This window comes from Panthera tigris, chromosome B3 (assembly GCF_018350195.1).
Source record: "Panthera tigris isolate Pti1 chromosome B3, P.tigris_Pti1_mat1.1, whole genome shotgun sequence".
NCBI classification, from domain to species: domain Eukaryota; kingdom Metazoa; phylum Chordata; class Mammalia; order Carnivora; family Felidae; genus Panthera; species Panthera tigris.
This window is the reverse complement of record NC_056665.1, coordinates 106,523,417-106,535,875: the sequence shown is the minus strand read 5'-3', so window position 1 is coordinate 106,535,875 and position 12,459 is coordinate 106,523,417. Positions and strand designations below refer to the sequence as shown.

General features: G+C 33.8%; 1 protein-coding gene across 3 annotated transcripts in view; it reads right to left on the bottom strand.

Annotated features, from left to right (window-relative positions):
* PPM1A (protein phosphatase, Mg2+/Mn2+ dependent 1A) overlaps positions 1 to 12,459 on the bottom strand; it is a 49,140-nt gene that overhangs the window by 5,891 nt on the left and 30,790 nt on the right. For all 3 annotated transcript variants that reach the window (XM_042989823.1, XM_042989824.1, XM_042989825.1), the window contains 4 exons: positions 8,057 to 8,910; positions 5,732 to 5,849; positions 1,498 to 1,606; positions 57 to 114 (listed from right to left, as the gene is read on the bottom strand). In XM_042989823.1, coding sequence (XP_042845757.1) covers positions 57 to 114; positions 1,498 to 1,606; positions 5,732 to 5,849; positions 8,057 to 8,910 — 1,139 coding nt within the window. The remainder of the gene's footprint in view (positions 1 to 56; positions 115 to 1,497; positions 1,607 to 5,731; positions 5,850 to 8,056; positions 8,911 to 12,459) is intronic.

The window sequence follows — 12,459 nt, the reverse complement described above, 5'->3', positions numbered from 1 at the left end:
GTGCACATTTAGAGTGGAGGGGAAGGAGAAGCAGAGGGAGCGAAAATGCTACTTACAGTGTCATCATTTTTGTAAGGATTCAGTCTATTGTAAACGGCTTCAATTACATTCCGCCTAAATTCAAAAAAATGCAGAAAGTTAATTCTTTAGAGCACAGAACTGCTTAATAACTCATAGGTGCTCATTAAAATGTCAGATAATCTTACACTTAGAAATTATTTTAATTCTATTTCTTACTGTCAGTAAGTGATCCACTTTAAGATATTTGAACCCCAATGTTAAACTAGATGTGAATTTATTCTAAAATGTAACATTCCACCAACCCAATTAATAGAAGACTGAAAGTCATGGTTTAAAGAAAAAAATCAGTCAGTAGGGTTAACTTCACTTGAACTCGCTTATGTGGTTATGACTCAGCAGTGATGCTAGTCTTAAGATATAATAGTAACACATTCTGGTTAAGAGTTGAACGTTAGTTTTGAAATAGAAGTAACGTCAACATCTGCTGTGGTAAAATAATTTGGATAAATTTTTACATTTGAATTTCTGCTTTTTGTAATGCCCCCTTTAAAAAGCTCTATAAAACAGAAATGTCAAATATGACATTTTCCCTGCAAAGTCTAGGAATTAATTTTTGAATAATATTTTGTTAAAAAATCTGTAGTGGTATTATAAGTTATAGCCTCCCTACTTCCAAAATTGATTTGAAGCAATTTTATAGACAGTCATTTCACAGAAGGTCCCATTGGAAGAAAAGAAATAAAAGCTTCAAACAGGAATTTTTACAATTTCTATTTAGACAAATGATCATAAGGAACCTGGCTTCATTTCTATAACACAGTAGAAAATCAAGGAAATTGTCAATATATCTTTGTAGGTCAATTATATGGATAGTTAAGGTACAAATGCTTGATTTATAAAATTTCCTACAAAGATGTAAGCTTAATATTTAACACAAATTAGTCCAGTTCTGTGAACTGAGGTGCACATAGAAGAAGGCAAGAAATGCTTCCTCCTATCTTCCCTCACAACAAAATCCACCCAACCAGGAATCAACAACCAAAAACACTGGGAAAATCAGAGATACAGAAAAATGGCCCAGATGGAGGAAGAGAAAAATGCTTATCCCTGGGGTGCTAAATTATCCAGGGATCAACAAAATCAAATTACAATAGCAGCAATAAAAATGAAAATTGTAGTGCTATGTAATTTAGCTTAAAAAATTCTTTCACTATATTATACTTATGCTACATGAGGAAGTCAATGTAACCCACGTCTCCACTAAAGACGGCCTTCAGTGTAATAAGTTACAAACAATGACATCCTGACACCTGTTCTGAACAAGCACCATGTGCCATTAATAATGAAAAACACTGAACTGCGGTTAAACATCCTGAAGATCACTTCAGAAATTAGGTAAATACACATTTGATCAATGAACACCTAATATTTTTATGTACTGAGACAAATTTTAAGAGTGTGCAGAATGTAACTTACTTGCTTGCCAATTCACCCCCCGGTGGGAGGCTGGGGATGTTCTCACTTGCTAATGTGCGCATCACATGGACTAAGTCAGGGACGCCTTCCCCCTGCTTCTTTATGATTTCTGGGAATCAGAAGTACTTTTTTTGTAAGTGTTATTCAAATTTAATCAAAAAAAAAAAAACGAAACAAAGATAACTTAGGTTTTTAAAGATGGCATTTACCACATCTGAGATTTTCTAAGCTGGTATTAGAAAAAAAATTAAGTTGACTTTTGAAAATTTATGACAAAGGGATGCACAAAATGACACACAAAAATGAGATACTTTCCAGATTAACTTGAAAGAATGAAAATGAACAAGATAAACATGTGGAAAAATTTTCATGTTAAAATCAATGCATTACCTAATCAAGGATATAGGTATAAAAATGAAATGCCAACTAGTTTACTTTGGAGGAGGTCAACTCCTCTCTTTACACTAGAAACATGTTTCCTGAATTTTACACAGATTTAAAAAAATAATTTCAAAATTTGAAAGGAAAAAAACCCTTTAAGTATAGGGGAATTTATTGATTATATACTAACCCAAATCATTTTTACATGTTTACATTTGCAAAACGATACTTAAGTAGCATGTGCAGATTAGGTTATATAACTGAATACCACTCACAGCTTAGTTTTTGTCTGAAGTAACTTTAGGCAATAAACAGATATATAATACCATTTCTTTAGTTGATTATTTGAACAAGGCATACAGAATGGAAAAAAGTCTAAATTTCATAACTTTTAATTTGATAAACCATACAACTGCATTTTAAATTGTTAATTTCAAAACATCCAGTTACTAAATGGGTATAGTGATATGATCTGCAGTGTTGCCATGTAGATGCATACTGTTCCTCATACCACAGAATACCAACAGTTACGTACAAAAGTCTTAACTCTCAGACTAAATCTTTACATGGGAGTTTCAGCATATTTACTCTAAACGCAAGATCATACCAAACGTATCTGTAAATTAAAGGTTCAAGTTTTATTCAATTTTCTGTTTAAATGTTTATCCTAAGAGATTCTCTTTGTCATCATTAGGGCAATAAAATTATCATTCTAGTTCTCAATTTGTAAATACCCTTGAAAGTCACAATGCATATAAAGATCTTCTGTCTTCTGATCAGGTTTTAAAATACTATTTCCTCATTAAAGCCGCATATTAAAAGACAGACATTGCTACCCGTATTTCTTTAAATGGCTCAAATTGTCCTTTTGGAATTAAGGCCAGATTTTACCGTGTATTATTTTTTTGCCTTTTTTTTTTTTTTTTTTTTTTAACCAGTCTTAAATCTGAACAAAAAGCAAGGATCTCAGATTTGGTTTGCCAAGTTCCTTTATTGTATAATCTTTAACATCTAGTATATTTATTCTACATAGTTCTAATGCTGGAAATCTGCCGTACAAAAATAAAGGGTTTTGATGTTTACCTAAGCTGCACAATTTCACAATCTAAAGCTGTAATACACTTAACATACAGTCTCTGCTAAGCCAACACAATTATTGGATAGATAACTAAATACAATAGAAATGAACACTGATGATAAATTCAATCAATGATAGTTTCAGGTCTAAAAAACATTACCTTAATTCATCTATATTTGATGTATCTTACATCTCCTCTGTTAAAATATATATTTGGGTATTTTAATTGTGAAGAAAATTACAGGAAGACAAATTCTTTAAAAAAAAATGAATGTAAGTCTTTAAAAACAGTTAATATCTCCTATTCCACATGGGACAGTAATACATTTAAACTGTCTTACCATTAATACTATACTAGCATTGCCTCTTCTGCTTTTAAAAAGGAAAACAAAATGAATCTTAAATATTCCTTTAATTGCTGTTGGACTATACATTTTAATTAGAACTGTAAAAAGACTGAATGTTTACTAAAGAATATATATGTATAGAAGATGTCTCTCACACTCACATATAAACACATTCTACTCTTCCCCACTCCACTTCACACCAAGTTTGAGGGATTCTAGTATTTATCTCCAAATTAGCAACTTTAAAGCTTGGGCAGTCAGCAGCAAAGATTTAAAAAATATATGTGTAGAAGAAGAACAATCTTACATTGGCTTAAAAGGACCACAACCTTAAGTAATGTGGTTTAAATTATGAGCTGAATCTTTTCACAACCCTACAGAGTCAAGTATTTAGAAGGACACAGATAACAGGAGAGCTGAAAAGCCTTTTCTCTTTTCTACGGTGTGGACAGAGAAGCCAAAAGTATTCAAAGCAAATAAAATGAGGTTTGATAGGTCACAGCAATTTTGAAGGCATGTATTTAAAAAAATAAAGAAAAAAGAAGAGAATATTCAGTGCCTGTTCTGGAAGCTGAATGCAGTCTTTTTTTCTTAGAACAACTTTTGCAATTTAAATAGTTACATTCTGTGTTTTAAAATATAGTAGCAATTTTAATGTAATATATTTATTCTCTAGTTGTAGTCTTATCAAATCTATCTCAATAAGGAATATAAAATTTAACTTCTGACACAATAATCTTAAATTGAATGGTACAAGTATAACACTTCAACATATCAAAAATATTGAGTATTGATGTAAACTCTGTTCAGGTGGCAATCCTTGCTGGATAAAAAGCAATATAAAACTTAATATTGTAACATAAAATTATGTATCTAAAGCAATTATTTAGAATTGCACCAAAAACTTAAAGAGTGCATACTAAAGAGAAAAGTTGTATTTCAAAAATGTGACCCTATTTCATAGCAAATAAAACTGAAGTATTTATTCTTTATATCAATAAGAAAACATGTACACCCAAGTTAAAGTGCCAATAAATCAAATACCAATTTATCCCAATACAGATTCTTACGGTTTCATTTTTCCACTAACCAGCAGTTTGAATCAATGTGAAATAACTTGGTAGCATTCTAAATATTTTATTTTACTGTATTATATATATAAATAACATATCAAAATGACTCATTTAAAATATAAAAAATTCCAAGATCCTTGGATAATAGTGAGAAAACAAAGTCATTGAATAAGTAGGTCCAATGAATGAAATAGTAAATAGTACATACATACACTAGATATATCGCTATCAAGTGGGGGGAGAGCAATAAAAACAAAACAGCAGCTCCAGATAGTACTGAAAATCAAAACCAATCATGATTCTAGTATCAGACTGATAATTGATATCAAACAGTAAAAAGGGAGAAAACAAAATTAAAGTGCATATTAATTTTAATAATGCAGGCACAGCAGGATATAATAGTGTGTAGGTCAATGCTTACATGCTCTTAGATCTTTAACGTGCAAATTCATAACATTAGGAGCCCAAAATGTATTTTAACGCTTTTATAGGCATGTTAAGTTTTTCTTCTTAAAGAAACTGCATAATATACATGCTTACTGCATATATGCAGTGAAATGCAATTCTCTGGGGAGACTTAGCATTTATATCAAGTAGTAGCTGAGTAAAAGGTTATATATTTTCAAATGTTTAAAGCCATTACACTTGACAGTTACAGACATCTTTCTAATTGTCTCAAAATAATTTGCAGAATTATGACAAATCCACTGCTGGAACTCCCAATAAAATGCTGATTTTATTCTATTCAGCATTTGCATTTCTGCCAAGTAGAGACCTAGCATATCTTCTATTCAAGTCTATGTTATCTCGATGAGGCAGTTTATGTCTTATGTCTTCAAGTCTTTAAACTTGAAACAGTTTAAAATAAATTTTTAAAAGCTGTGGCACATGAAAGTTGCTAATAACCAGGCTGTGATCTTCAAGTTATTGAAAAAAAAAGTCCTAAAAATCTTAAATTCATATACATAGCTTTACACAAAAAGATGGTATTCAAATTATCACCATCATAAACAATCTGTTCATCATTAAATAAATCACAAATCAGACTTTCCTGGCATAAAATTACTCATGCCAGTGAATTCATCAAGAATTTTAAAGCACACAGTTTTTAGCCTTTTTAAACAAAAGTATCCTGAACAGAACGTACAGCGCCACATTAGTTCTTATTTCTATTATAACTGTGATAGGACAATCAAAAACATCTGAACAGTGACTACAGAAATGCCCTTTCCCACCTTTGTACACTAAACACTAAATGTCAAAGGCATGTAAGGTCTAAAAGCTAAAATATTAAAGTTTGATTGTGTTGAGGTTTTTCTTTAAGAAAGCTACTTATTTTTTGTTAAATGATCCACCTTCTACTCTGCTTTCCAGGTACTTGTCCAATTCTGCCTCCTTCTTCACTGCTTCTGGTGATACTTTCGGTGCATTTGGGAAACAGATCAATATCACACTCATGTTGTCTCGACTTCCCTAGGAAGAAAAAAGTTTGAGAAATATTATGCTTTCTTCTTGCTCTTTAAAGCTTTGAGAATCTTTATAGCCACGACAATTTTAATTATACTTGTTCTAGTAAAAAATATACACCTATGGTTTTTAAGGAGAAAAAAATACGCATATGTGGAGAGGCACCCCCCCGCCATACACATAATAGTACGTATGGTATACAGTATAACTAACACTCCAAAACACAGAAGAAACACTACAGGCTAACCTCCACTGCAACAATCATTTTTTTAAATGCTATAAAAAAAAATATTGCCGAACATTTACTACTGGTGGCCTACTTAACTTGCAGTGATACCTAACCCGAATACATGTACATACTCACTCAACAAAACAGAAAATTCTAGTGGTATTCCTTACAAGAGGATTTGATCTGTAGTTACATGTATGCTTGACAAATTTATATTTAAAATGAATCATAATAAATTATGGGGCTAATTAACTTGCTTCATAATAGAAACATGAAATTAAAAGTAAAAATACATGTATATAGTTTATAAAACAGTTTTTAACTTTCGTAAGTTAAAAACAACTGACTTTTTAGGAAGTACATTAACTTTTAAAGACACCTAGGTATTCAAAATGTTATAATTAAAATACTCGAATCAATGGTAGCCTCCCCATACTCCTCTTCCTATTGGGAACTGGAGTTAACTTTTACATGTTAAGTATTTGATGCCTCTGTATGGGAAAACTGACCTTATAACATTAGTTTAAGCAAACCATACAAAGAATTTAATATTAAAAAGAATCTTGGAGAAAAACAGTATAAAATGTGGCAAATGATAAGGTACTGAATAATTTTTAAAATGGAGTGGAATGCAGAAGAAATAAAGTGGAAGTTGAGTCATAATTTACTAGTTTCTGAATGCGATAATTCTCTCAAGAAAACAGCTTTGAATTTAGCTAACAACTACTTAATTCTCAAGAGCTACAGAATAAGACCAACAAATGGATACTACTTTTATGCATACTAAAAGGGACAAAAAAACACAAGCATCACTGTTCATCATTGTTCGCCTCTCATCAAATTCAGAAATTAACAGTGTGCACTATTAAGTTGTTGCTCTACTGATTTTTTGTAACATGTGTTGGATGTTACATAAACTTGATTTGTATTGGATGTTACATAAACCTGATTACTAAGTATGATCAGATTTTAATTAAGATTTTAGGTAGAGCTGACTGTATGCTTATAAAACTACACAGAACATTAGACGACTTTCATTTTCTGCACGTTGAAAGAAAATCAAATAAGTAGCCTCAGAGAGTTTTATAAAATCAACATTTGCTGGGGGGAAAAACAAAATCAAAGAATTAGTTAATGAACACTACTGACAAAAAATTTAATTCCTCAATAGCCCTGTGAGTTAGATACTATGGTCTCCGTTCAAAAGCTGAGAAAGGTTGAACACTTTGTCCAAGACTGTAGAGTACAAAAGTAACAGAGGTAAGCCTGATTCAAGGCCTGACTCTTAAGTATGCTTCCTCTTGCTTCAGCTTCCTCACCTGTAAAATAAAGGGGCTGACCTGGCTCATCTGTATATATTACCCCTTTGGATCCTCCCCAACAACCCCAGTGACAGTATAATAATCTCTCTTACCTTTTTTACAATGATAGAAACTGATTTTTTCCACACAGCTTAAATAGCTTACCTGAAGTCATAGTCTCAGACCAAGTTCTTCTGACTCCATGTCCAAGGCTATTCTTATTACATCACACCAATGATCACTAAATTCTTTGCTGGTGCTACAGATTCATTACACCATAGTCTCAAAGTACATCCATGAATATACTGAGATATCACATGATAAAAATAAAATATTAAAATTCTAAAATGCTTTTCAATTATAGACAAAGGCCTAACCCTCCCTTTCCTTTTAAAACATGCACTTCTGATGTTATCTTTTTGCCTTTGATAATCTTCCACAATACTGAAAGACTCAAGTAGTAATGGTTAGTAAAAGTCCATAGAAAGATCATAACTCTTGCATATTTGGTAATTTATTTCTAAAAAATGTTCCTAAATTTTCCTAATTGGTAAAGAGTATCCTGCAGTTTTTGTGCCAAAAACTTATTTCGGAGAACTATAGTTTCTAAAATGATTAAATACTAGAGTAATAATTAAGATGACATAAAATCATTTTTATCTTTTAAAAGAAAGTCTAGCTACCTTATACAAACAGGTGTCGACTACTTCATTGCAAACTTTCTCAAGGTCATCAGTGACTTCAAGTCTGGATCTTACAAAATCACAGAGCTCTTCATTTCCCATAACATCCCAAATACCATCACATGCAAGGATAATGAACTGATCATCTTCTTCAGATCTTTCAATATCATGGACTTCGGGCTCTGGTGAGACAAGCTGCTCTGTAGGACCTTTTCCATGGACACATTTGTAATCAAAGTCCCCAAGGGCCCTCGATACAGCCAGAGAGCCATTCACACGCTGAATCATTACAGAACCACCTGCATTCTGAATTCGTTCTTTTTCCAGCGGATTACTTGGTTTGTGATCTTGTGTGAAGAAGTGAACTTTCCTGTTCCTACAAAGTAAACCTCTCGAGTCTCCACAGTTAATGAAATAAGTATGTTGAGGAGAAATTAAGACACCCACAGCTGTTGACCCACTTCTATCTGCACCATGTTTCTTCTCTGACATAACTCTCATGTGTTCATCAATCTCCAGAAAACCTGTTCTGATTCCATTCTTTACATTTTCCACAGAAGGTGCTCCTGCAGACCCTTTAAAATCCTGGTTATTGGTGATGTGATCTAGCAAATGCTCACAGCAGTATTTGGCAACCTGAGAACCAGCATGCCCATCATACACAGCAAAGAATGACCATGTTTCAAGTCCACTTGGCAAACCGATCACAGCCGTATGTGCATCCTCCATTTCAACTCGCCAACCTTGCATGCTGCTTAGCCCATATCGCAACCCATTACCCTGCCCCTGGGCATTATGTTTTTCCATCTTTGGCTTGTCTAAAAATGCTCCCATTATGTCTTGATATTCTAGGTCTGCAAAGGAAGAGAAACAGGAAAGTTAATAACTATCTCACACACAAAATACATATCCAACAACCTTTTTAAGAGTGAAGGAGACAAAAAAACCTTTAAATAAGAAATCAAAATTTTTTAAAATGAGAGAGACAGCATGAGCAGGGGAGGGGCAGAGAGAGAGAGGGAGAGAAAGAATCCCAAGCAGGCTTTGCACTGCCAGCACAGAGGACTCGGGCTCGAACCGCATTGGTGTTCGAACTCACAGACCTCAACATCATGACCTGAGCCAAAACCAAGAATGGGACACTTAACCAAATGAGCCACCCAGGCACCCAGGAAATCACAACTCTTAGATGCCTGGCTGATTGGCTCAGTCACTGGGTCGTGAGTTCAAGCCGTATGTTGGGCGTAGGGTTTACTTAAAAAAAGAGAGAGATTTAGAAATCACAACTCTTATAAGCAGACATTGTGTTGCTGATGTGGAACCTGGAGATTAACAGGAAAGAGTTGGGGGAAAGGCTGATCAGGCACAGCTTAGAACCAGGCAAATAGAACTAAAGCATCAGGATAAAGGTAGCTGACCTGACACTGCCCCCATGAGGCACAACCATATGAGGTAGCAAGGAGATCTGGCAGTAGTCATCAGCTTATTAGAACCAGGCCAAGTGTTTACGAATGCAATGAACAGGTGAATCTCTTAGGAAATCTCAGACCTAAGTTGTATGTGTATATTAATCAAGAAAAAGCCAAATGAATTCACAACATACCAAAAGCCTACTAATTCAAACATCTTGGTTGAAGATTCAGGATTTTCCGGTTTAATTCTGAACTACCTATAGTTTTATTGCTACTACATGAACTCTCTGAAAAAGTAAAAAATGATCTACTCACAATGGTCCAAATTTGCACACTCCTTCAAGCCTTTGCTCATGTTAGTTCCCCTAACTGGAATCTCCTTCCCCTCCTCCCTACTTATTGAGAAAAGTACATCCATCTTTTAAAGTTTAGTGCAAATTCTACCATTTCCATAGGTTTTTCAGTCTTTGACAAAGCCATTAAGTTATTAAATTACTATAAGTAGTACAGCCTCAACCGTCAAAGTGCAAAAGAATTATCATACATATAGCAAAGCTTGTTACACAGAACAAAATCAACCTACTATAATCTACTGATGTATTAATTTAATGGTAATAACATGTATCATTATTATTATACTCTATGACCCTTAGTTATAAATAGTAAAGGAGATTAGAGGGTCTAGAAACAGCCATGTGGACAAGCCTGAAGGCTTAGCTAATCTAATCCTTTCCCAAGAACCAGTAACTACAAACCCTGGTCTGGAATGGGCCCAGACAACACAGGGAGACAGTTGGTTAGAATTTAGGTCGACCTCTACTTGAGTAATAGCCTAGGAATGCAGAGACTTGGGGTGCAAGTCATCAAATAAGTCACAACTCAAATCAAACCAATCTGAACAAAGGATAGAATGAAATTTAATAGAGGTAAAGGGGGGAGGGGAAGTAGGGGGAAGGGAAAAGTACCTAGGTACATCAGGATGCAGTTATGAGACTAAAGGATTGATGATGCCAGTGATGCTAAGCTTTCAGAAGAAGATGGGAGAGAAAGGGAAAGAAAAACTCCTCAGGAAGGTAGTAGTTTCCAGTAACCTTTTTCCCCTTCTTTCCCTATCAGGGCCAAAGTAATACATAAGAGAGAAGTATGACTGATTGGTGTGATAAAACAATCTCCTGCCTACTCCTCTGTCCCTTATTACAATTCCGCTAATGAAGGTAAATAATGAAAACTAGCCATCATTTATTCCTTATGCTCATATTCATCAGATTACCAGATACCAACTTGATACATATCATGACAAGGGTGAGTGTTTTGACTGGACAAAGGATAACATAACGATGACACCTTAATAGCAGACAACGTTTAAGAATCACGCATTCATTCTCAACAACTCTCTAAAGTGAGTAATAATACCTTCCTTTATAGATGAATCTTAATGAGACTAAAGGACTTGGCCAAGGTCACTCAACTGATTAAGTTTAGAGGAATCAGGACTCTAATTCAAGCCTGACTCTGAAGTACCATTTTACTAAGGCAATGGTCTTGATAATAGATGTACAAAAGAATTACCTGTGGACCTTCTGAAAAATAACAATTAACAAATCAGAATTTCCAGGGTAGGGTTGGAACCTAGGCATCTGCGTATCCATAGAAAAGATTAGATGGGACGCCTACATAGGTATGTGATTAGATGATGATTGAGTCATCATAAAGTTAAGTTATCTGCTGAAAGTCAACAGCAATTTGCCTCATTTCTGTACCTCAATTCCTTTAGCTAAGCTAAAGGGGAGGAGGGAGATATAGTTAAGATGTTTGATATTTACTAATCTAGCATTTCTTCTCTATACAATGGACACATTTATACTTACCTCTGAATGTTGCTTTGAGGTTTAAATGAGGCACTCAGCAAACAAGTATTTAATTATTACTACATTCTGACATACACAGTCACATCTAGATTCTGATATTACCTAAAAGGGAACTTACTCTTTTATAGAAAAGTCCAGTAGTTATTTTCCAGATATATATGTATGAAATTACAAAGTAAATAATTTTTTGAAGACAAATAGGGTAAAAGTTCTAAAAACAAAACCCAAACTTTTGAAATATATATGTTAGAATATATATTCTAACATATATATGTTGAAATATATATATGTTTGAAATATACATGTTAGAAATGTAAAAATGTAACAAACTAAGTCAACCATCTGATAAAATTTTAGGTCCTGCTCAATCATAAATATAAAAATATGGGTCAAGGACACATTCAAAGTTTTGTGGTTGGACTTTCACATAGCAAAAACAGGCAATTTAGAAATCTTACCTCCTGGAATTTTGAGTAATTTGTAGAATCCTAGTGAAGCAGCTAACAATAGCTACATAAATACAGCAGATGGTTATGTAAATTAATACCATAAATATATTTTCTTATAAATACTATGTTTACATAATCATCTTCCAGAAGTGGACTACTTACTAATTATGTAGTCAAATTATTAAAATGGCATAAATCTAGAAATAGTAAATTCCAAGGGGATTCAATATGCCAATGAAAGCTTAAGCTAGTTTCTGAGAGAAATTCTACTTCTCACCTCATCTTTTTTTTATGTTTATTTATTTGAGAGAGAGCACTAGTGAGTGTGGGGGAGGGGCAGAGAGACAAGGAGAGAATCCCAAGCAGGTTCAATGCTCAAAGCAGAGTCCAAGGAGGGGCTTGATCTCACTAACTGTGAGATCATGGCCTGAGCCAAAAATCAAGAGTCAGATGCTCACCTGACTGAGCCACCCAGGTGCCCCTCACCTCATCTTAAATCTACTCTGCACACATGCTGAACAGATCTCACCACAACACTAGCTTATCAGTTGATCTGAACTTTTCAAAACAAAGTACTATGACAATCACAAGACTGTATTCATCTTTGATATAATCAGAAAATTCGGTGAATATTTTTTGTCTTTTTAAAAACGAACTCCTAAACTGAAAAATTC